Raw genomic sequence first — 23743 nt, forward strand, 5'->3', positions numbered from 1 at the left:
TCGCGTACGTGTTTACGGCAGATTGCGCGATGCGGCGTTGGAGTCGTTGGTGCACAGCCTACCAAAATCCAGGGCAAGCCAGATCTCACGTTGTTAGCCGCAGGCCGTAGGGTCTTGCACCACCGACGTCATGACTTGGCGCTACTTTAGGAAGTCACTCATCTTCCCCATAACTAGGTTCATTGCCCGGCATTGATGATAGCCAAGTCAAACCTAAAATCGCAATTATGTCAAATGATATCGCAGCAAACCGCTCTGGGCTCAAGGACTTTATTGGTTCCATAGCGACCATCTCGGGAGATCTTTCAAACATTACTGCACCGCCGTTCGTACTGGCCGAGAACTCGACAGTTGAGATACCACAGTACTGGGCGGATCATCCATATCTCTGGGCTGCACCGGCGTTGGAAGAGGACCCTGAGAAACGCGCGTTGCTTGTGCTCAAGAACTTCCTAGGCTCGTTACGAGGACAGCAATATGCGGGGCGGAATGAGGAAGATGGCGTCAAGAAGCCGTTGAACGCTTTTCTCGGCGAGCTGTTCCTCGGAAGCTGGAATACTGAGGAGCTGGGCGAGACGCGACTAATCTCCGAGCAAGTCGGCCACCATCCACCTGTAACGGCGTGCTATTTGTGGAACGATCAAGTTGGGATCCGGGCGGAGGGGTTTACGGAGCAAGAAATCACATTTTCTGGAAACGTCAGTATCAAACAGAAGGGATACGCCATAGTACATGTCGACAAGTACGACGAAGACTACCTCCTTCCACTGCCGAACATTAAGGTCAAGGGTCTCTTAGGCGGGGTTCCACACCCGGAGTTGTACGGCGAATATTCTCTCATCTCCTCCAACGGATACATATCGCATATCAGATTCGAGGGCAAGTCTTTGTTTGGCTCCGGGCACAAAAATGGATTTCACGCAAGATTTTTCCATGCAGACAAGCCTGGTGAGACCATCTACGAAATCGAGGGAGCGTGGAACAGCACGTTTACCATCAAGGACGCGCGGAACGGTTCCGAGGTGGAGACCTTCGACGTCAGAACCATCAAGCACAAACCCATGACTGTGCCCGACCTCTCAGAGCAAGATCCATGGGAGAGTCGCAAAGCATGGAGCGATGTCATATCATCCCTGCATAAAGGCGACATGAAGGGCGTTTCAACTGCGAAAAATGTAGTCGAAAATGGCCAAAGGCAGATGCGGAAAGACGAAGAAGCGAAGGGCGAGGAGTTTCAACACGTCTTCTTCAAAACAGTACCCAACGACCCGATCTTCGATAGATTAGTAAAGCATGACCCGCAAGCTTACACTGTCGATCCGTCAGGCGGCATTTGGAAAGTCGACAAGGAAGCCGCGAAGCAGCGACAGCGCCCGTTCCACGGTAACCTCACACCATCAAACGAAAGGGTGGGTGGAGCGCAAACGCAGGGGCGGACGCAAGAGGGCAGACAATCAATAAATGACCAAGATCAGCAACGCAGTGGGGCTGCTGGCGCAGTGGGCACGGCAGCGACGTCTAACGGCTCTGCACCGGATGGGCCGGTTCAGAAGGTCGGCGACGTGAGCCCACGTGCCGACCAACGTCCAGATTCGGCAGTGAGGAGCAAAGGGGAGTCCCGCAGTCAACCGGCGGCCAATGTGACGGAAGTAAGTGATGAGATGGTTGAGAATTTCCTGAGGGCGAAGACGAGTAATGTACATTAAACGGTGATTGTGAAACTTGGAGTTGGTCATGCGCTAGAGTTTGACCTGGATTATGTAGTTTTTGATACTTAGATCCCTTTAGTCAAAACGTTCTAAGGTTACATACACCGCCAACGAATCTCGCTTCAACTTGCATGCATTGATGGGGTGCGAGCATCGTACATGAGCTCTATACCACGCGAGACATCACGACATCCCTAAAGCAATTGTAACATGTGCAAGTCTGCTGTGCATATCGTTTTTTTGGTATTGTTTTGACTGGCTCGCGCCGCCATGAGGATGGTATCATGAATCTAAATTAGCTAATAACAAGGTCGTCCATATCGTTCACTGTCCACTCCAGTTGCCTTCTCCATTCCTACCGCCTCTCGTTCTTCTGGTTGATGTGCGTCTCCATTGTGATTTCTCCAACTCGGCATTCCTCGTCAGACACCTTCCCACCACCCTTTATTCTCCAAGTGTTGAACACCTTATCGCTCTTCTCATTTTCCGCGGATAGATCATCGCGGAGCCGTACTGGCTGAAGGTTGCCCATGCCGTAGTCCTGGTCGATCTCCGACTTCGTAGACACTCCTTTTTCAGTCTTCAGCAGAGACATTGTCATGCTGAAGAGGCTGGGCTTCTTTTTCGATTCTCTGTTCGGGTCGTTGACCCATTGTGGTGTTCGCATGTTCGAAGGACGTGACGGGCCGAAGGAGGAGTTGCTGAATCCGAATTTCTCGGAAACTTGTCGCCAGAGGGGACGGAGAGTAGCGAGGGAACCAGCCGTGATGGCGAGACCCTGTTCGATGTCCGACCAGATTGCGATATCAACAGTGGCCCAGAGGAAGTCGGGGTTCTTGAAATCCATAACGTAACCCATGCGCACACAGACTGCGACACTAGCACTGCAATATTGTTAGGAATCTTATGCTGGAGTGGTGACAAGAGAGCTTACACGCAGGCCATCCCGAGAATAGGAATCAAAAGGACCCTGGTCTTGACGGACATGTTCAAGCCCCAAATCAGGAAGAAGGGTAGAATAGCAAACGTGAAGTCGCTAATGACCGAGATTGCGCTGTACAGGAACGTAAGACCGATGATGACGTCTACGTTGATGCAAGTCCCTGCTGGGTTGTTCTTATCCCAGAAGAAGCTGATCGGGTGGCATTGGAAGAGGGTGACGAAGAAGAAGACGAGGCCGCACAGCACCGTGAGGCCCATCGCAGCGTAGATGATGTACCTATATGAGGAGTATGAAGTCAGTTACTGAATCTTGTGAGACTAACGCAAAGGCATGGCTTACTTGTGCAGTTTCTTAACAGTGACACGGAGAAGGAACAGGCCAATGGACATCTTTGACGTAATCATCGCCCAGCAGTACGCGATGTAGCAAAGCCACCAGTACTATACATACTGTTAGAATTGAGATCGAGACAATTTTAAAGGTTCGCACGTACCCTCATTGCTTTGTACTGTTGCTCACTCGAAAGTGTGTCCATATGGCGTCCAGTGCCATAGTGGATACCGCCAATTGCGCAAGTAGCAAACATAACATGAGCACACAATGCGGCCACCATCCACCAGTCGTCTGCTCCGAAAGCTTTAACGATACGGGCTCGTACGTAAACTCGCAGGACAGTGGTAATGAACGCTAGCGAGACGAACGTTGAGCACACCTGCGGATGTCAGTTAATGGTCTCCACTTCGTTCAGCGTCTTTGAACATACCGCCTGCAGTTCAGGTCCTCGGTTCGCAAGTTCGTGCCTTGAAGCCATGGTGAAGGCGTGAATTCGGGCAAATCTGGTTCACCCCCAGGTTCTGAAGAATCCGGCGGGTTTTGGCTCCATATACCTCGTACCCGGGCCCTTGGGTACCAGCCAAGTTCAGTCAGCCCACAGTCAAGCGAGTCTCGATTCGATGGGTGCCCAGGGGAAGGGCGGCTCGTGGGCCTGCCCTGTGCTACTGAATCAGGAATGGCAAACACCGCCGGCATGTCAGAGCAGGGTCCGCTTGCACGCCATGCTGATCAACGCCCAGACGTTGCGATAGGACATCAGGGATGTTGTGGCGATTATTCCCGCGGCTTCGCAGCTGCTGTTCTGGGAGTTCTCCTACCACGTTATCCGCCTGAATCATAGACGATCATAATTTGTTGATGGAGAACTGCGGCTCGTGAAGCTCCCGCAATCTAGACTACCCGCGCACAATTAACGTCGACGGACTCCGTTCCGACATTCAAGTGCCCGCTTTGGCTGCAGACGTCAGAGTTTTCGGTGCTCAAGTTCCCGTGTTCAAGTTCCCGTGTGTGCAAGCCTGTGGATCCGCTCTGGTCCCACAGGCTGACCTCGATGTTGATTTCTAACATTGGTGAATGCCGGTTAAATGCCAAGCGTCAATGTCGCGTGGCCCAGGAACAGGAGGGATCCGCGTTTTCCTCAGGGACGATAGTCAACGCATGTGTACATGCGCAGGTGCATACTAGACGTGACTCTGTTGGGGACGAAATTTCCGGCGGGGCGTGCTAAGCGAGGCGATCTAGCACGATCTTGGTAAGACACGTGGAAGCTACAGGGTAGCGGAGGACGTCGGCGACCGTTAGCGGCAGATCGTGAAACTGGGCTTCCAGATACCGAGGCATGACTGGGTGATAAGTGGGAGATGGGACACGACTCATCAGCAATGCATACCAAGGCACTTAGAGACGGCTTGTTCAGTAGCGGAACTGTCACTCGGGTCATCATTAACCCCTTGAAGGTAACGGAGGCGACTCCGAAACAGTACGTAAGGCTGTTGACATCTGATCGAAAGGGGAACGCCCAAGGAATGATACGAGCGATGAACCACGAGTCGTACTGACATCGTTGACAGATTCGGACAGATCAGTCCGATATGGAAACGAGCTGCATCTATCCGCTCGAAAAGACACCAACACGGACGATGCTGGCCAGCAATCCTTGTGTCTTTCACACCGCAGCACCTCTCTGCACCCAGATAGAAGATCGTCCTCATAATCCGCCGGAGGATTTAGTTGGCCAAGTGGACACGGAGGACACGGAATGAAGCCCAACTGGCCAGGAACCATAGGCGTTCAACGACGATCGCATCCTACCGTAATGTTTCGGGTCATCACGAACTGCCCGACCCTCTACGAGTTCCCACTACTCAGGAATGCGTCGGCAGTAGCAGCTTGCCTTGACACTAACATCAGCTACAGCAAGTGCTATCCTGAGTTGCTGCCCAATGATTCCCGCCTCGTCTTTTCGACCCAAGGTTATCAAACTCTCATGGTAGCCGCGCAGGGCCCATACGTTGTTCGGATGTTGCCTTGCCCGCGGTAGCGTATCATCGAACCCAAGGTCTGCTTTATAGGCCGCTGCCGCATCTTCTATTCGGCCCTGCTCCAACAACAGAGCGGCATAGGCGTGTCGTGTCGGCTGCATCCAGGGCCATGGCTCGGCGTACACCAGATCGTCCTCACGCTGGATGGCTGTTTCAAGGTGTCTGAAGGCTTCCTCATAGTTGCCTTTGCGGTACTCAAGTTCGCCGTCCAGCATTGCTATCCCAACTTGAAGGACGACATTAGACCTGCATGGATTAGTATGCCCTTATAGCCCGCCATTCCGGATAGCTTGACTGTATTCACCGTACCTGTTTGGAAAATCCCCACATATCCGAGATGCTGGAATACGTTCAACTGCTTCGACCAGAGCGTCGCGTTCCTTCTGTGCCTTCACGATGTCGCCAGTAACGGCATACGCAATACCTTTGCCATAATGCGTCATAGCTGTTGTCACACAGTGAAGATCTCTATCCGATGGCATCTCGAGTGCGATGAGATCTTGCCATTGACCGAAGCGAACCAGGACATGTACACGAACTGATGCAAAGTTCTCCAGCCAGTCTGCCATGGGCGGACTTTCGATGCGCAGAAGCGAGACAGGCAGTGAGGCTTCCATGCGGTCGACCGCATCTAGCGCAACCTTCAGCTGCCCCGCAAACATCGCTGCATATATGAGCGAGTGATAGTTGTGCATCACGTAAAATGAGTAGAAGTTTTGTGCTCCATGCTCTGAGACATACTTCTCATCTGCAAGGCAGGCTTGGGTGTTAGCGTCTATGGCACGTCGATAGTCGCCAACAAGGATGTCCAGATGGGACGGCATATGTCTATAGGTCTCTAGAGTTAGTATGTGCTTTACGGAGGCTTCTTGCATGCACTTACAGCAAATGTCCTCCGTCGGGGGTAAGATGTCTTAGCTGATCTGCACAGATAAGGGCTACTTCAGGCGTTGCTGACATCTCCATCAAATGAATGTACAGGTGGAGAACTCCTGGGTGCAGATGTGAGCCGTCCTGCTGTAAAGCCTTTTCGAGCACGGTCTTCGCCTCTAAAGAGCGAGCACCTGGCGTCGGTTGGCCCGTCTTGAGATCCCATAGATTCCATGCCGAGAGACAGACAAGAGAGTCTGCGTAGAGAGACGCCACGTCAAGGTCGTCAGAGAAACGCTTGTAAACACCCTCCATAGCTTTGGCATACTCTTCGTTACATGCTTGGAACGCAGCTTCATCTAGACCTTTCGGCACGCGCACTTGGACGGCGTCGATTAGGGCTCTTTCCAGATCCGACGCACTGGATGCATGTAGTTCGGCCTTTTTGTTCGCTTCATTTATCTTTCCTAGTGTGGCCTTGAGTTCTTTCTCGTCAAACAAGTCCCAAGGCTTGTTGTAATTCGGTCCGAGGGCGAACGCGAGCTGCGCCGATCAGCTTGGTTTACAAGACATCCCTGGGAGACCGTCAAAAACCTACACCCCAATAAGCTATCGCGCAATTCGAGTCTTCGCTGATAGCTCGTTCAAAGCATCGGGCTGACTCTTCATGGTGAAAGGCGTAGCACCAGACCAAACCGCGATCGAACCATATTTGCGAAGCTGGGCTGGATGTGCTAATCTTGCGATGGTAAGAACCCAGATCGTACTGGTAGGAAGTTGAGTCGCGCATCGTGGTATCGCTGGGTAAGTGTATGAAAGGCGGGAAGCCGGCGGGTCGGCCGGAGGCGGGGCCCGAGTGGGGGCTTTCCTTGGCCTCTCTTCCGATTTCCCGCGAGGATGGCCCCCAACCCAAACATCACTCGCAGGCCACTGCCATCACATCAACACCCGGCCTGCCGTGATCAAGCAATCACTGACCGATGGAATTTCTCTTGCTTTTTGTGTGACTACCTCACTATCCAGGCAACTATCAATATAAGTTTCTTCGAATTGGCCCCAATGCTGTACGCGTGTTGCTATCTATAGCGCCTGAAACTTCCCTCATGGCTTCAGACAGGTGGGATCACGTAGATATCCGCGCTGTGTTTTCTTGGAAAGCTCTTATTTGGTCGCCGACGCACATCGTTGCAATTGCGATCATGTTCGACCTTATTTATACATTGGCGCAGCGCCGTGAGGGGAGTATGAAAAAGGGGGCGGCGAGGCAGTGCAAGCCCCGCGGGAAAGCGTGCTTATCTCGTCCCGACTGTTTCCCTTCCAACATACGTACCTATCTGTCCAAACCCATGTTTTCGACAAGCGCTCTTCATATTCATTTCTTCTACTGTAGATACACATAATGCGCAAGTTCCATTTCCGTCAGCCTTTTAGTCAGTGCGCATTACGATACACTGGAGGGAGGTGGATAATGGGGGCCAGAAGTTGCCCTTGCCGTTCGTGCATATTGTGAGGTCACACAGCTAAGGTTGGCACCACCGGAGGTCCAACAGGAATCTCTCATCAAGGGCTCCATGGGTGTGGCTGACTAGACCTGGGGCGCTTCCTACATTGTTGTAGTTTCAGCTCACTCAGCCATTTGTAGCAGCCTTCCCTCCAAAATTGTCTGGATGCAATTCATCTTTCTCACTCACTACGTACTAAATCTCTACTGTACATACAAACTCCAAGATGAACGACGGAAGATCGATATCCCCCGAATTTGATCTGTCGTCTGCAACTTCGACAGGACGATTCGCCTCTACGCGACGACCTATGTCATTCCCAGCAGCAACCTATAGCTTCGCAGACGATGTGGATGCGTCTGAAGAGCCTCTGGTACACTCCAACTCTACAAGTCATCTCAGTAACGACCCTGCCACCGAGCGAGCAACTGCAGTCTCGATTCACAGCTCGGACGCTGTGAATCTCGAGAAAGCAAGCAAAACGTCTTACCGACTTCGCAAAACAATTCTCTCATGGGTTTTCGAGATTTTCGCATTGATCGCAAGCATAGCCTCAATCGCCGCGATAGTCATCATTCTCATTGGCCAAGACAACAAGCCGGTCACGGCCTGGACATTCATCTTTACGCTCAACACAATCGTGGCCCTTCTCGGTACGGTAGCAAGAACTACTCTGGCGTTTGCTATGAGTGCCTGCGTCGGGCAGCAGAAATGGAGCTGGCTGCGCAGAAGGTCAGACTCTGTACTTGCATTTGAAAGGTTCGACGAAGCGAGCCGTGGGCCCTGGGGCGGGTCTCGTCTTTTCCTTTGGTTGCGATTCCGGTAAAGACCCCTGTGAGCATCAAAACGCACTACAAAACTGATTCAATCGCAGACACTGGGCAGCTCTTGGTGCTCTAGTCACCGTAGGTATGTCATGGATCATCGACCTATTTCATCTTCGATAGTTAGCTCACGGCACCTCATCGCAACTCCTTCGTACACTCATCAACCTCGAGTTCTGTATCTAGCGTTAGAATCAGGCTAACATAACTGCCTTCTCTTAGGTACAGTCGCATTTGATCCATTTTTCCAGGCGGTCATCTCTACCTACGGAACAATTGATGATATAGCGATGGGCTCAATCGCTGCCGACATCGGGCCAACTTCTAACGCTACCATCGGCCGATCTTTGAGGGTTGACGGTGGATACATAATCGAGAATACAGGCGGAGCCTTAGGGGCAATCAAAACACCGTCTGGTATATTGCAATACACATCTACCCAGAGTCGGCCAGACTTTGGAATCGTCAGCTCTGTCAATGCAGGGTTCTATAATACCTCCACAAACGCCCCCAACAATGTCGCCTTTACTTGCCCTACCGGTAACTGTACCTGGCCAGCGTTCGTTTCGGCTGCTGTGTGCAGTTCTTGCAAGGATATCTCTGATGCGCTCGTATTCAACGGGTCGCAAGCGTTGAACGGCACGAACGGGTCGACTGTTCCAGCAGCTCCCTACAGGCCGGCAAATGGGTGAGTGTCGTCGTACGGACTGGATATCAGACATACGCTGACTTCACATATCTACATTCAGACCATACTCTGTGTTCTCACTACCAGAGACTGAGATTAAAAACTGGAACGGTCTGTCGAATATGGACGACGACGACTGGTACAAGTATACTACGGGCGCTGAATCAGGGACGCCCCGAACATTCATGACAGTGAAGACAGGGTCTACCGCACGTCAAACTCTGGAACATTCTGATGTGCAAACTTTGATGATGAGCTTCAAAATCATCAAAGCTCCTGATGACTGGGTCAAATCTAAAGTGCCATGGGAGTTGTCACATCCTGTTGCAACAGAGTGCGCGTTGTATTTCTGTTCGAACATCTACCAAGCCAGTAGTAAGAATGGTGTGCTCGAGGAGCACGTCATCGGATCTTGGGCTGTTCGAGACCCTGACTCCCATAAGATATACAAGACCATCGGATCTCTGGATTCGGAAGATGAAAGATACCTGGATAGCACCGGATACGACCTATACAATCCCGCGATAGATTTTCCGAGACATGACCTTCGGCTTCTCATTCCTTCTGAACAGGCTGGGGGCTTCTCTCCAATGGCGGCACAAGAGGTGAACATATCTCACGCGCTTCTTCGAAGTACCATCGACTATCTCCACGTCTTCACGAGCTATGCTGCAAAGCCCAGTGGTAAGCCACCGCCCTCTTTGATCGCCTTTCCGGATGAAGACGCACCGGCTTTCGTGGACGCGTTATGGAACTCCACAAATCTAACCACAACATTCGAAAATGTGGCCCGTAGTCTCACAAACCAGATGCGCAATACCTCCCCCGATCGACTTGAGGGCGTCACACAACGCTGGGTCACACACGTACGTGTCGACTGGGCATACATGACTTTTCCAGTCGCAATGCTCTCGATAGGAATCCTATACGTGATTCTCGTTATAATCGAGTCTGCACGACTGAGAATACCAGTGTGGAAGGAGAGCGCGCTTCCCACACTAACGTATGGATTCGATAATGAGACACAACGGCTGCTGAGGGAGACGGCACACTACAAAGGAGATAAGAAGGTTAAGACGAGTGTGAGGTACGACCTGGATGAACAGGAGGACTGTTTGAGATTGATGGCTGATTAGAAAATGGCTGTTTGATACTCTTCAGACGCGTCGATGTTCGGGCAGGTACGAGGGGTTTAGCGCGTTCTGAAATGGGAAAGCTTCAAATTCTTCAGGGCGGCAATTTTGGAATCAAGTCGCGTTCTCATGATAATGACATCAATGCACAAGAGCTTCGATGTTTCATCCCTTTTACTAGCTGTCAGTGAACGCGTGAGGTTCGTGTCACAGCGCAGCGATACGCCAGCTGGCGGTGGCTGGTCGATAATCGCGCTAGCATCTAGTTACGTCACCCCACTTCGTTCCGATCGTGAGAGGACTCATTCCGAGCATTGCATCGCTCAGATCACGCCACGAAGTGAGTCAACGTATCAAACCTCCACCATAGCTTGAAGTGACCAATGCTCGCATCTAGGTGTACAAGCATCTTCAATAGATATTCGAGACCCGTCCCAATTACGAGTTCTACACGCTACTTCGCATCACCCTTCTTTGCACAACATCCTCCACAACGACCAAAAAGCATGCTGCACTCAGCCACCGAGTCAGCGAAGAAAATCTTCGCACCAACAAGCAACTCCGAAGACCCCGGCCATGCCACTCAGTACAACAAAGGCGCACTAGACCGCGAGGACCTCCTCCCCTCGCCAACCGACCAATTCCACAAGTGGTTCGAGGAAGCGCAAGCCAACAACGTATACCAGCCTGAGACCGTCGTCTTGTCTACCGCAGAACTACCCAGCGGAAGAGTGTCAGCACGCACACTCTACATGAAAGAGCTGGACGAGCGCGGCTTTGTCATCTACTCAAACTTCGATACAAGTCGCAAGGCTAGCGACATACGAAGCAATCCTCATGCGGCATTGACTTTCCACTGGCGCGAACTGGAGCGTCAAATTCGTGTCGAAGGAACGGTAGAGAGGCTTACGAATGAGGAGTCGCAGGTTTATTACGATACGAGGATTCGCGGTTCAAGAATTGGGGCGTGGGCAAGTCAGCAGAGTAGTGTGATTGAGAGTAGGGAGCAGCTAGAGAAGAGAGTAGAGGATGTCGAGAAGAGGTTCGATGGCAAGGATAAGATCCCCGTGCCGGAGTTTTGGGGCGGGCTGAGAATTGTGCCGGATATGGTGGAGTTTTGGCAGGGACGGCCGAGTCGACTGCATGATCGCTTTGTTTACAGGAAGGTTGGTGGAGAGGACAACACCGAGAAGATGAAGGGGGCAGAGTGGAAGATTGAGAGGCTGAGCCCGTAAGGAGGGAAGGCTCGCACTCAAGTCAGCTGTTTCCGTGCTAGGCCGAGGGTTAGGAATCATCGCAAGATCAAACATCAGATCGAAAGCCAACGGAAGTTAAAGTTACGAACAGAAGCATTGAATATGCTATGGTATCATTCATTCCTTTTGATCATGCGATAAGTCATAAAGTATAGACAAGACGTTTCCCAACCGCTTAGACCTCTCCATATAACGCCAGAAAATGTTCATAAATTTTCATAAGAACGACGAGATGCGACGAAATCCATCAAGACCTCCAACTTCACACCGAGCTGATAGGCTTACTCGCCATCTGACTCCATTTCCGCAGTCTATGAGGGTGTTAGCAATGCATCTCATGAATGGTCTGATTCCTTGGAACTTACGTTGTCGTGGAAGTTTGTTCCATGAGTGGTCTCGTTGATGTAGCCCTTCCTGATGACGAAGTCACCGAAGTGCTCACCCTCGTTCCTCTCCTTAGCGTACTGCTTGATCATAGGCTGCAGGATCTCAAGGATCTCTTCTTCCTTGATCGAGCTCCTGTAAAGCTTGTTCAGCCTTTGACCGTGGTAGCCACCACCAAGGTACATGTTGTACGCGCCATAAGCCTTGCCGACGAAAGCAATCTCAGCAAGCCATGGACGTGCGCAACCGTTAGGGCAACCAGTCATGCGCATGACGATGCTGTCTTGTCGTAGCCCAGACTCTTCGAGCGTGCCCTCGAGCTTGGAGATCAGCTCAGGTAGGTAACGCTCAGACTCAGCCATAGCAAGACCGCAAGTGGGGAAGGCAACACAGGCGGAACTAGACAACCTCATTGCAGAGAAGTTGGTGTTGTCAAGCTTCCACTTCTTGAGCAGCTCCTTCATAGCAGACAGGTCTTCGTCGGCGACGTTGGCCAAGATCAAGTGCTGGTTACCAGTCAACCTGAACTCGCCCTTGTGTACCTTCGCCACCTCGATCAGACCAGTCTTCATTGGGAAGTCGGCAGTGTCTTCAATGCGGCCGTTCTCAATGAAGAAAGTGAAGTGGTTGAGACCAGTCTCGTCCTTCTGCCAGCCAAAGGTATCGATGTTGCTTTGGAACTTGAAAGGTCTGGGCTCGTCGAACTTCTGTCCCCAGAGCTCTTCGACCTTTCCCTTGAAAACATCAACGCCCATGTCATCAATGGTGTACTTGAGACGGGCGTGCTTCCTGTTCTTGCGGTCACCGTGGTCACGTTGGACGAGCATGATCTTCTCGCAAGCAAGGTGCACTTGGTCGGCTGCGACGTAGCCGAACATGCTTCCAGTTCGCGGGTAGGTCTTCTTGTTGTTGTGCGTTACACCCATACCGCCACCAGCAAGTAGGTTGAAACCTACGAGGTTATCATCCTCACCCTTGATGGCGATGAGACCAATGTCGTGAGCGTAAACATCGGTGTCGTTGTGAGGTGGAATGGCAATGGTGATCTTGAACTTTCGCGGGAGGTAGAGAGGGCCATAGAGTGGCTCGTGGTCTTGGACAGCTTCACCAGCGATCTTGCGCTTCTCCTTTGTCTCATCATCCTCCAGCCAAATCTCGTGGTAGGCGGTGGTAGAAGGAAGAAGGTGATCGCTGATCTTCTGTGCAATGTTCTGAACCTGGCCGTGGTACTTTGACTGAGTTGGGAGAGAGCTGCACATGACGTTTCGGTTGACATCACCGCAAGCCGCGATAGTGGTCATCAAGGCTTTGTTGATAGCCTGCATAGCCGGCTTGAGTTTACCCTTCACGACGCCGTGGAATTGGAAGGTTTGGCGAGTGGTGAGCTTCATGGTCTCGTTACCGAGCTTCGTGCTGATCTCGTCCATCTGTAGCCATTGCTTCGGCGTCGAGACACCACCAGGTAGTCGGCAGCGTATCATGAAGGAGTATGCCGGCTCGAGACCCTGGGCCTTGCGTTGGTCGCGAAGGTCACGGTCATCTTGCATGTAGGTTCCGTGGAACTTGGTGAGCTGTTGATCGCTTGCAGAGATGGCGCCAGTGCTAGTGTCGGCCAAACCCTCCTCAATGGTTCCTCGGAGGAAGTTGGAAGCGGCCTTCATATCCTCATTGGTCAGCGGCGCCGGCTCCTCAGGTAGGTTCTCGACGTTGGCAACACCAAGCTGCTCCCAGAGTTTTGGCTCCCACTCAGAGTACGCAGTCTGGTAAGCGTCTGGGTCTTGGTCATCTCCAAGACCACACTCGGCCAAAGGCTTAGCACCGAGAGTAAGCAGACGAGCATGTAGGTCCTTTGCGGGCTTGTTGTAGTAGATCTTGTCCTCCTTGCGTGGCCAATAGTGACTGTCACCGAGACCGAAGACACCAAAGTTGACTGTTGCGAGATCCAGATCCGTAGAGTCCTTGACGGTCTCCCAAAACGTGCGACCATTCTGAGGGAACTCTCCTTGTCCAGCTACACTAGTCATCAGAATGACGTTCTGCTCGTTGGGCAAATCTTCGATTGGGAAGTCGTCCATAGCCATGACCATAGTCTTGAGACCACGAGCCTTGCCGCGATTCCCTAGACGCTTGGCTAGGTTCTCAGCGTTACCGTTGTCGGAAGCGAAGAGAATGGTCATAGGGTCGCCCTGGAGTCCTTCAAGAAGCTTGCTGTAAGCATCCTTGGCCTTGCGCTTTTGCAGTTGCCTGACTTCGGTTCCGTAGGATCCAGAGATGTTGGATGAGAACTCAGGATGTCTCTTCATGACCTGAGACATGTAGTTGTCACGGGACAGGAACTCCTCTAACTCCTTCTTGATTCGCTCCGAGTCAAGTTTGAAGTTCTCTTCACCCTTCTCCTCGGCGCGTGGGTCCCATCGGTACAATGGCCAGTAACCAAGGTCAACAGCCTTCTTGGTCTCTTGCAAGACAGTCAGGGGCGTGTCATTCTCCTTCTCGTACGGTAGGTAAGCAAGCACGACGGAGGGACCGTTGAATTTGTCAGCCTCGATCATAGCCTCGAGAACCTGGGTGTAAGAGCTGTATACAGCGACCGATGCCACGTAAGCGTTGCCGAAGTTCATTGCGTACAGACCAATGTCCTTCTTCCGCCTCGCAGCGTCGGCGGCTGCGCGCTCGGAATATGGTGTTGAGTCGACGATGAGCATATTGACATTTTCGCCAGAGGCGAGGACGTGGTGCACACCAGAGTTACCCAGGTCGTACGCCCAGGCGTCTGAGCCAATCAACCATGGTGATTCCTTGTAGAACAGCTTCTTTGATGACAACAGCTGACTGGCAGCGGGCGAGCCGTCGGTACCCAAGCGTGCGATGACCTCAGAGGCCAGGTCGTTAGCCTTGTCGGTATCATCGGCGTTCAGTGCCCACTTCGACAGCCACTCCCTGGGCGCTTGTGTGGTGAAAGAGTTCTCCTTGGAAGCAGCCGCAGCCTCGTCCACGAATCGCTGACGATGTTCCTTGCGCGCTACTAGCGAGCCGAATCCGTACTCTGGGGTGGAGGAGATCTCGTTGGAGACACCGGCGTGCTGCGAACCAAGCTGGTTAGCAATGTGAAGCTTCTCACCAAAGACCTGGTTCAAGATCTTCATGTAGGCATTCTCTAACCCTGGTTGCTCGACCTTGATAGCCTGGGGCTCCGGTCCATCGAGGTTGCCGATGACGAGGTTTTGTACAGGCGTCTCGCTCATCAAGTTCTGGTAAACGCCGCGCATTGCTTGCGACACAGTGTCCTCGTTGATGTAGCCAAGTTGGTATCCTACAACCGTAGGAGAGGCGCCACCGGTTGATTTGAGCGACATCAGAAGGTCGAGCAGTACAGGGCCCCATCGGGTAGTCTTTCGTCGAACTTGCTCCAGCACCGCGATCCTCTTAAGCGACCGGGGAAGCAAGGGAGCAAGGGACGCACCCAACCAGGGACGGTATAGCCTGGCTGTGATGACGGCTGTGTTGGCGTATGCCTTGGTCTCCTCCACGCTGTCCAACTCGGTAGCCCAGACAGCAGTGTCGGCACCAAAGAGGAAAATGGCAGCCTCCTCGTTGCCAGTGCCAGAGAAAGCAAAGGCATCGTAGCTTCGTCCTGTGGCATCACGGATGGTTCCCCAAATCTGTGTGGCGAAGCGGTAGATATCCTCGGATGAAACGGGCTTGGAGATCAATGACTCCACTGTGGTTGCCGAAGATACTGACGCGCCGCTGGTGCTAGCATCGCGCTGCGACGAGCCAGAAGAAGAATCGGCGCGTTGGCTGTTCCTCTCCGATGCAGGAAGCGACTTGGGATGCTCAGGAAGGCTGACAGGCGCTGCTGCTGGAGCGGCATTGACAGCCTGACTCCGAGCGAAGGACAGTGTCGGGTTCCTGCCATCGTCGGCGTATAGTGTGGTCTCCTCCGACTTGGTGTTTTGGTATGCCGCCACCGCGTCCAGGTCGATGACGCTTCGGACCAGGTCGGCATCCTCTACCTCAACAGTCTTCTTGAAAGCGGTCGCGCCCGAATCGAAGAAGTGGATGACACCCTTGCCCGACTTGATGGCCAAAGCATGGGCAGTGAGAGCAAGATCTTGCAACTCCTGTAGTGTCTCGGATTGGATGAAGGCGAATCCAGACTGTCTGATGGAGGTGATGTCGGAGAAGTCAGGGAAGCCCGAGGGCGCCACTGATACGTGGAGGACGACGGGATATTGTGCAAGCTTGTAAAGGTGCGGTATCGACTTGACGAGAATGGACGAGGTTGTGGTGACGCTGGTGAGCTTGCCCGAGCGGATGGGCTGGAAGACGGAGAGCAGAGGGTCGGCATTTTGGCGGACAGTGAGGACCTGGAGAGATTCTTAATACGGGTTGGTTACTTGTAACGAGCATGCGAACACACCTCTGGCTGTGTCTTGCAAACAACGCTGGGCGCGTTGTGCTTCTGGAGTCCCCGCAGAGGCTCAGAGAACTCGGACTCGGTTGTGAAGGAAGGGACGACCGATACGATCACGTCGGAGGCCAGGTGGGCAATTCGGGCCACTATACAGCATGCAGGTCAGTATATGTGCATTTGCAGCCTCCCACTACTCTCCCATGGCGACATGATGGGGTAGAGCATTGGTGGGGCGAATGGTTGCGGGGACGTACCAGCCTCTCCTGCAGTCGAGATAGACCCCATATTGACTGCGAATTCAGGGTTGACGGTAACAGTAAGGAAATGTCTACGGGGGAGACGAGCAATAGTAGTACTTCGGACCGTCGGCGACAGTCCTCATAGTCAGCGGCAACGGCAGTGGAAAAATTCCCTTTAAGAGGTCATGACAACGCGTGCCGAAAGCACGCAATTCTTTAGTGCAAGTCAGGGTCTGGGGCGAGGGCCGAAGAGCGGCGAATCAGACCATCATAGATGCGCGTTCGGTGTAATCAATCAGCCTAGATCGCCTTGTAGAGCTCGACGCGAGCCTCAAGACCGAATTTCTCCCATGGTGCATCTCGTGGTGGAGCCCCGTCCGATGGCCGCTGCGATGCTTACTGTCCGCTGCCTGAGTGGCCAGGTGAGGCAGCCGCCGCCTTGCCGCATGGAGATGTGCCGAGGATCCATTCCGCTTATCGATAAGGCACCGGCTACCTCCACCTGTTCGCCTCTCCTGGCACGGCCGACACACGCATCATGGCATGAACCAGCACCCCCGTACGGCCAATCGTCGACACTACCCCTACCGTAATCGCCTACATCTGCATCTGATGTCGTGATTAGCGCACTTTTGTTGCAATGAATACCGCCTCCGGATTTTCAGATCCCCTTGTCTCCGATACCCCGCTGCCCTTCGACGAGCTATGCACGCGCATCAATGATCGCATAGTCACGTTTCTCGACGCGACAGATGTGTCTGATCGCGTCAAGAATGTGCAGGAGCAGACGCGAACCTCGCTGAGGGTCATAGGAGAGGCTTTGGAGAAGTACAGGTTGGTGCTGACCATGTAGGCGGCGTGCGGAAGCTAGGGACTGACAGCTACGTAGTCTACCAGAGCTGTCTTTATCGTATAATGGCGGCAAAGACTGTTTAGTTCTTCTTATACTATACCTCTGCGCCATGCACAGGCGGGGTCTTACGCAGACCCCGAATCCCTCCTCCAGCATCGAAACCGCCGTACAATGCGTGTACATACAGGACGCACATCCCTTTCCCGAGGTCGAGGAGTTCGTCGCGCATAGTAGCAAGATATATTGGCTCGCCTTGCTGGAATACGCGAAACCCATGAAGGCTGCCTTCGCCGACTACTTGAAAGACACGCCATCTGTCAAGGCGATCCTGGTGGGGACACGGCGGACGGATCCGCATGGCCAACATCTGAAGTTCTTTGACCCGACCGACTCCGGGTGGCCAGCCTTTGTGCGGATACATCCTGTCATAGACTGGCACTATGTGGATATATGGACCGTACGCGCAATACACACACTGTATGATTTGCTTACTGACTTCTTTAGTTTATACGTTTCCTCAACATACCTTACTGCTCGCTATACGACCGCGGATATACCTCATTAGGTGGAACTACTGATACTCACCCAAACCCAAAGCTCGTACGCCAGCCGTCTACGCAACAAGTACCCCAAACTGGGAATGGGACAGGCGCCTCGAAGCCAAAGTTCAGGCCCGCATACGAATTGGTGGATGACTACGAGGAAAGATTAGGCAGAGATAGGTAGACACATGTTGGTACTGCATTCCCACTGCACCTGCATTGTTTTGTTATTTGGCGCGATGGCGCTCGTTCCTGGTTGGTAGGAATGCTTTCTACTCCGCGGGCAGCGATCGCTTCCCTGGATACACCTGGTCACTGTGTTGAGGCATGACACTTGTCAGCACGAGCTGAGTTGGTATATCACATCTATTGTACAGCCATCTATACGTCGCATAACATTATCCCCACTCGCATGGTTGTTTCTGAATACATCCGTCTTGTACTAAGATTCGTTTTCAACTCCTATCCGAGCGCCATTCCACTGCCTTTTTCTTGCGTCGTTTCGATCGGACGGATATTCGGAAGGTATTTTGGTGCGACTGCAACGGCAGAGTACCCGTTGACAGTAACCGCAGTCGTTCACAATCACGGAAGCCGAACATCGTCACGACACACATGTAACCGTACTTGTGGATCTTTTTTTCATCGGGCTGTTACGCGCGTTCCCCAGGTGCATGTGCTGAGTTGTGATCGCATGGCTATCAATCGATAGCGCCCCCGCGCAGTAACCTCGTGCGAAATCGGTCCATCATCCTGTGCAACAAGCACATGATATGCACATTGATAAACGTTTTTGGACATTCTGCTTGGTACGTTCAACTCTTCTATATCAGTCGTACCCGAAGCTAACCTATGCAGCGTGTACAGGAAAGCGACGATCAAGTTTTGCAGCAATCACACCATGGTCAGGGCAACAAATAGCGTAAAGTTGACGGAAACATAGCTATTGCGTAACAGGATATATTCGAGGCCAATCCAGGCGCTGGCATGTTAGACTCGCCTCTCTGTCCACCATGCTTTTCAGAATCTGTCTTCCCATTGTCTTCCTCTTGACGCTCGGAAACTGTTCAGATGCAATCCCAGAGGTGCACTCCGAACTTACCCCGGGACCAGGTTTCCCATCTCTAGCGTCTCTGAATCTTACTACAGATGACCTACTTGAGTGGCCAATAGTACGAGGTTCCAGTGGTGAGCACGTATCCTTCCGAGTACCTGTCGCATTTTCAAGTGGACATCATCTAACACCCTGCAGCTCAAACCGCCACCTCAGACAATACACTGGTGTGCGGCCCGGAAGATGGATCCTACACAGACGTCAACAATCTTATTTCTTGCTTCAATTATCTTCGGATCCTCGGCAAAACTCTCTGTGAGTTCGACAGTAGAGAACCGAGAACGGTGTGTTGGCACGGGTTCAATGGCGTTGTCGTTGGTATAAGTACAACGGGTCAGCGTGAGAGTAGTTACTGGTATGCTTATCTTCGCTCCTTTGTCCCGCACAATCGACTATGAAACAGAACAAACCTGACTTATATGGCATAGCATCGATCTTGCATGGAGTGTCTTGGCTGTCATTGACGGCTGCACGAGACTTGATCACAGTTGCGCTGGTTTTGCGGTTGCCAATGGCAATGGGAACATCATGGTTGGAGGTACTAACGCCGATTACGAAAAGCGTGCCTGGGTTTGAAGATCCAGGATGCCTCAATCGTTGCAGTTGTGTTCAGTTCTGGTGCCGGGATCGATGTCGCGATGTTATTTCTCACCAAAATCAGAATATGACCATGCGCATCATCCACAAGCGTATTCTTTCAACATCAACAGTATCAACGCGTTGTATTCCCCGCAACATTTCTTAAGCTAACGATATTCCCCAGACTTGGCATTGTGATGCTAGACAGATGCTAGACAGATGCAAATCTGGGGTCACCGGATTGAGCTAAATTCCTCCAACCAGGGGTTTCTCCGGACCGATATGTTTCGCATGCATCAGCCAACGCTCGGCCACAGCCGTGATGCACGTTCAAACTACCCAATCGAGCTCCACATTGGTCACGCGGAATGATTCATGTTACTATGTATTCAGGCGTTTCCGCGGCGACATTTGCCATCGAATCCCACCTAAGAGGGCTCATTGTTTATATGAAGTCGGTGGAGATCAAGCCACTCCTTAAGCTTCACGGATATGATCAGCGAAAATTATTGCGGTCCAAACGCCGACGTGTCATACATAATGGAGCTTCGACGTGTACATAGGCTCAGCCAGAACGACCAAGCACCATCATCTCAAGTCGCACCAAGTACTAGACATGAAGCTTTCTACCTCCTTTCTACTCGTTGCGGTGACTGCAGTCACAGCATCGCCTACCCCAACTTATCAGGACACACCAGCAAGAGCATTGGAGAAGAGAGCTAGCATTACAGATGCTGCTAACGTTGGTTTCGCGATGGCAAATGGTGGGACAAAGGGGGGAGCCGGTGGTCCTACTACAACTGTTAGCACTTTACCCCAGCTCTCGGCCGCGGCCAACTCTTCCGGACCTTTGAACATCGTAGTTCAGGGAGCCATCAGTGGTGCTGCAAAAGTACAGGTCGGCTCTGATAAGACCATCATCGGGAAGACAGGAAGTTGTATGCAATTAGTCTTCTAAGTTGCAAGAGCCCTGATTAACACTTTACAGCCCTGACTGGAATTGGTCTGACGATTCTGGGCCAGAAGAATGTCATCGTACGCAACATGAAGATCGGCAGAGTACCCGCTGAGTACGGCGATGCCACTACCATTCAACTCTCCACCAATGTATGGGTCGATCATTGCGACTACTATGGTGACGAGACTGTTGGCAAAGATACCTACGATGGGCTGGTCGATCTTTCGCACGCTGCTGACTTCGTAACTATCTCCAACACCTACTTTCACAACCATGTACGTCCTCATGTTCATCTTCACAAAAATACACACTGGCTAATGCAGCGCAGTCCAAAGGCACCTTGGTAGGCCATTCCGACAAGAACGCCGCCGAAGACACTGGCCACCTCCGCGTAACATACGCAAACAACCACTTTTACCGCGTCAACAGTCGCGGACCATTGCTCCGATTCGGCACAGCGCACATCTTCAACAATTACTACAACGAGCAGTCTACAGGTGTGAACACCCGCATGGGTGCGCAAGCCCTGGTTCAAAGCTCGGTCTTTGAGAACAGTGGCAAGAAGATGGTGTACACGGAGAGTAGCGCGGAAGACGGGTATGCAGTCGTGGAGGACGTGTTGTTTGGTGGGCAGAGCGCCAATACAGCTCCCAAGGGTACACTCAGTGCGCAAAGCTTGCCCTACAAGTACGAATTATTGGGCAGCGCGAACGTTAAAGCGGCTGTTACTAAAGAGGCGGGACAAACCCTAGCTTTCTGAACAGATTGTATTTGGACAAGCCAGATATGGGTAATGACACGCATGTACTCTATGACCTCAGCCATTACTTTCTCCATTAAAAAAACTGTCCAAACTCTCCCGGTATAGGTCCTGCAAATCCTCACCCAAGTAACCTTCCCGAGCATCAACCTTTCTTATCAAATTGACTAAGCTCCCTTGGTCGCTCCTCCCTGTCAAAATGTCCTTCACATCAAAGTAGGAGAGTAGCGGACTATATCCCAAGTGATCAAAGATCGTGCCCCACGCACTTCCGTGGAGGTCCACGTCTGAAAGCTCCACCGAAACAATTCTAGAGCTCGACGACGACTCTGGGATACTGGTGGACGGGGATAGGAGAGCAAGTAAGACTGAAGAAGGGGTTCTCGCACGGTGAATGTATAAGGTCTTGAGCCCATCTCCGGTCGGGCGCCACATGAGCGATTCAAGGTTGCAGTATTGAGTGCCCTTCAGGCCAAGAGATTCGAGATTGCGACAACGCGAAACCAAGGTGCATATGCCGTCCATGTAATCCGTATTTGGAAAACGCGTTTGCAGGTTAGAGTAGAGCGGGGTTCCGTGATCGTCGTTAACAGACCTCTCGTCAAGGTCGTACGCGCGATCACCGAATGGCCCTGTGCCATCGATGTATTCCAAAAACAAATGTCGCAGTTGCATGGCCATATCGTCCTGAATACAAGCGTCGATGATCGCAATGTCGTATGCTGAGGGCAGCGTAAGTCGAAGATAAGTCAGCAAAGGAAGATGTACGCGTGGCGAGGAGAATATGCTCGCGATGTTGCTACGAATGAGCTGCAGGAAGTCAAGATCAAGCTTGAGGCCATAGTCTTCATCGTCTCGCTGATCAACTTCCAACGGTGCGCTACGCCAATTTTCTTCGAGCGTAATAACAAGGCGTTTTAGCGTTGGTAATTCAGAGACAGCCTCTTCGATCCGAGGGACAAAGGCTGACGTGTTCGCGACCAAAAGGGCCAACTTTCCAGCCAGCCCAGGATTATTTTCGACGTCTCTCTTTTCGAACAATCCATCGGGGCTCAGTCTTGATTCAGACAACATGATTCGTAAGCGCTTTATGCAAGGCGCAAACTTAGCGCCTTCTTCTATGATGTATTCTTGAAGTCTCGAGGTAGCTGTGTTCTCCCAGGTGTGGAATGTCGCATATTTATGTTGGAAGTAGAGACGGGTCATGGCGTGGTCGAAAGCTTTACAGACTAGCCGAATCTCCAGCTCCCGGTGAAGTACATGTGGGTAGTCATAGCCGCCGAGGCCACATATGTAATTAAAATCGTGGATAGGCCTGCTCTCATCCCATGAATACCGGGGTTCAGTCACGGGCCTTGCAAGGTAGGAGAAAATCTGGACTTTTCGTTAGCCTACAGTATCGAATCGGAAGACGAAAAACGCTACCTCATCAACGAGCTCAACAGAGAGTCGATCCCATACCGACATCTTCACATTGATGTCGTGCGGAAAATGCGGCAGAGGCAATCGATGGGGAGCGGCAGGCTGCGTGGCCCGTGCACGCGGTCACCCCTTCCTCAAGTCTCCGTGGACCTTATCAGCCTATCATCTCGGACTTGCAATCAGGTGGCTGCAGCTCCGTCTTACCACCTACACATACCGTGGCAGGCCTGAGAAGCAGAAAGATCCTATAGATCCAACCGCGTACTGTACCGCGGCTTTTGTTTAGCGATAAAATGAGGGGTTCGCCCCAGCTCAGGCGGCCGTCCGCCCAGCTTCAAACAGCATGTCGCCAACACCGTCCTTCAGGGTCAGGCTTGCTGAACTTCGCGACGTCCCTCGTGTCACGACGGTTGCCCTCGCTAGTCTACCTGATGACCCAGGGTTTGAATTCATCTGGAGGTACAGGCGCCAGTATCCAGATGACAGTCAATTCTTTTGGTTGCAAGTGTTCAAACATTACCTCTACCATCCCAAAATCACGCTCATCGTGGCTGAAGAAGTCGCGTCAGCAGAGGAAAAACGCGAAGATCGTGGAGAAGCAGTAGCGACAATAATCGCGTTCGCATTATGGGAGAGGAATGGAAAGAGTATGCTGACACAGGCTCTGACAGGCCTGTGGAGTAAGGGCGTGTTCAACGCGCTACACTGTGAGCATGCACGCGCGAACCTCGATGAACACAATACTGAGAAATGACAGGTTACATCACCTTTGTGGAGAACTGGGCCATAGGAAAGGAGTTCAAGCGGCGCGATGGCGATCCGAAGCGCATGATCGCCTTTCAGAAAGCGCTGAACTACACCCACTCGAAATATTGGGAGAAGATGTATCCTCAGAATTACTACCTCGTTCTACTTGCCACCCATCCAGACTATCGTCGGCGCGGTGCGGGCACTGCGCTCACTCAATGGGGTGTCGATCAGGCTCTGGCTGCTGGCATTGACGTAGGCCTTGAGGCGAGTCCGATGGGATTTCCACTGTACCAGCATATGGGCTTTGTTCTGTTGGAGAATCTGGTAATTAAGCCGGATGCGGATGACGATCCGGCGAGTATGCTGCTGAGGGTGATGGTATACGACAAGAACAACAAGTTCTCAATGGTCTGATGCATCAACAT

General features: G+C 52.1%; 9 protein-coding genes across 9 annotated transcripts; 6 read left to right on the forward strand and 3 right to left on the reverse strand.

Annotated features, from left to right (window-relative positions):
• Window positions 1–227: 227 nt before the first annotated feature.
• Window positions 228–1706, forward strand: J4E88_009344 (uncharacterized protein; the record flags this gene model as incomplete). Its single annotated transcript, XM_049402947.1, has 1 exon — window positions 228–1706. The coding sequence occupies one exon, from the start codon at window positions 228–230 to the stop codon at window positions 1704–1706; it is 1479 nt and encodes a 492-aa protein (XP_049251435.1).
• A 358-nt stretch (window positions 1707–2064) lies between these two features.
• On the reverse strand, window positions 2065–3463 carry J4E88_009345 (uncharacterized protein; the record flags this gene model as incomplete). The annotated part of the gene is made up of 5 exons (XM_049402948.1): window positions 2065–2593; window positions 2644–2928; window positions 2992–3092; window positions 3146–3364; window positions 3416–3463. The coding sequence occupies 5 exons, from the start codon at window positions 3461–3463 to the stop codon at window positions 2065–2067; spliced, it is 1182 nt and encodes a 393-aa protein (XP_049251436.1).
• Window positions 3464–4846: 1383 nt separating this feature from the next.
• On the reverse strand, window positions 4847–6687 carry J4E88_009346 (uncharacterized protein; the record flags this gene model as incomplete). Its single annotated transcript, XM_049402949.1, has 4 exons — window positions 4847–5273; window positions 5337–5855; window positions 5911–6440; window positions 6496–6687. The coding sequence occupies 4 exons, from the start codon at window positions 6685–6687 to the stop codon at window positions 4847–4849; spliced, it is 1668 nt and encodes a 555-aa protein (XP_049251437.1).
• Window positions 6688–8907: 2220 nt separating this feature from the next.
• J4E88_009347 (uncharacterized protein) lies at window positions 8908–10047 on the forward strand (the record flags this gene model as incomplete). Its single annotated transcript, XM_049402950.1, has 2 exons — window positions 8908–8911; window positions 8999–10047. The coding sequence occupies 2 exons, from the start codon at window positions 8908–8910 to the stop codon at window positions 10045–10047; spliced, it is 1053 nt and encodes a 350-aa protein (XP_049251438.1).
• A 503-nt stretch (window positions 10048–10550) lies between these two features.
• On the forward strand, window positions 10551–11279 carry J4E88_009348 (uncharacterized protein; the record flags this gene model as incomplete). The annotated part of the gene is made up of 1 exon (XM_049402951.1): window positions 10551–11279. The coding sequence occupies one exon, from the start codon at window positions 10551–10553 to the stop codon at window positions 11277–11279; it is 729 nt and encodes a 242-aa protein (XP_049251439.1).
• A 302-nt stretch (window positions 11280–11581) lies between these two features.
• On the reverse strand, window positions 11582–16386 carry J4E88_009349 (uncharacterized protein; the record flags this gene model as incomplete). Its single annotated transcript, XM_049402952.1, has 4 exons — window positions 11582–11611; window positions 11666–16054; window positions 16108–16247; window positions 16356–16386. The coding sequence occupies 4 exons, from the start codon at window positions 16384–16386 to the stop codon at window positions 11582–11584; spliced, it is 4590 nt and encodes a 1529-aa protein (XP_049251440.1).
• A 916-nt stretch (window positions 16387–17302) lies between these two features.
• J4E88_009350 (uncharacterized protein) lies at window positions 17303–17919 on the forward strand (the record flags this gene model as incomplete). The annotated part of the gene is made up of 2 exons (XM_049402953.1): window positions 17303–17650; window positions 17698–17919. 2 exons carry the CDS (start codon window positions 17303–17305, stop codon window positions 17917–17919), a joined length of 570 nt encoding a protein of 189 aa, XP_049251441.1.
• Window positions 17920–20182: 2263 nt separating this feature from the next.
• Window positions 20183–21146, forward strand: J4E88_009351 (uncharacterized protein; the record flags this gene model as incomplete). The annotated part of the gene is made up of 3 exons (XM_049402954.1): window positions 20183–20366; window positions 20417–20661; window positions 20715–21146. The coding sequence occupies 3 exons, from the start codon at window positions 20183–20185 to the stop codon at window positions 21144–21146; spliced, it is 861 nt and encodes a 286-aa protein (XP_049251442.1).
• A 762-nt stretch (window positions 21147–21908) lies between these two features.
• J4E88_009352 (uncharacterized protein) lies at window positions 21909–23732 on the forward strand (the record flags this gene model as incomplete). Its single annotated transcript, XM_049402955.1, has 3 exons — window positions 21909–22021; window positions 23250–23275; window positions 23326–23732. 3 exons carry the CDS (start codon window positions 21909–21911, stop codon window positions 23730–23732), a joined length of 546 nt encoding a protein of 181 aa, XP_049251443.1.
• Window positions 23733–23743: the final 11 nt, after the last annotated feature.

Source organism: Alternaria novae-zelandiae (assembly GCF_023758075.1).
Source record: "Alternaria novae-zelandiae strain BMP 2774 chromosome Unknown scaffold_23, whole genome shotgun sequence".
NCBI classification, from domain to species: domain Eukaryota; kingdom Fungi; phylum Ascomycota; class Dothideomycetes; order Pleosporales; family Pleosporaceae; genus Alternaria; species Alternaria novae-zelandiae.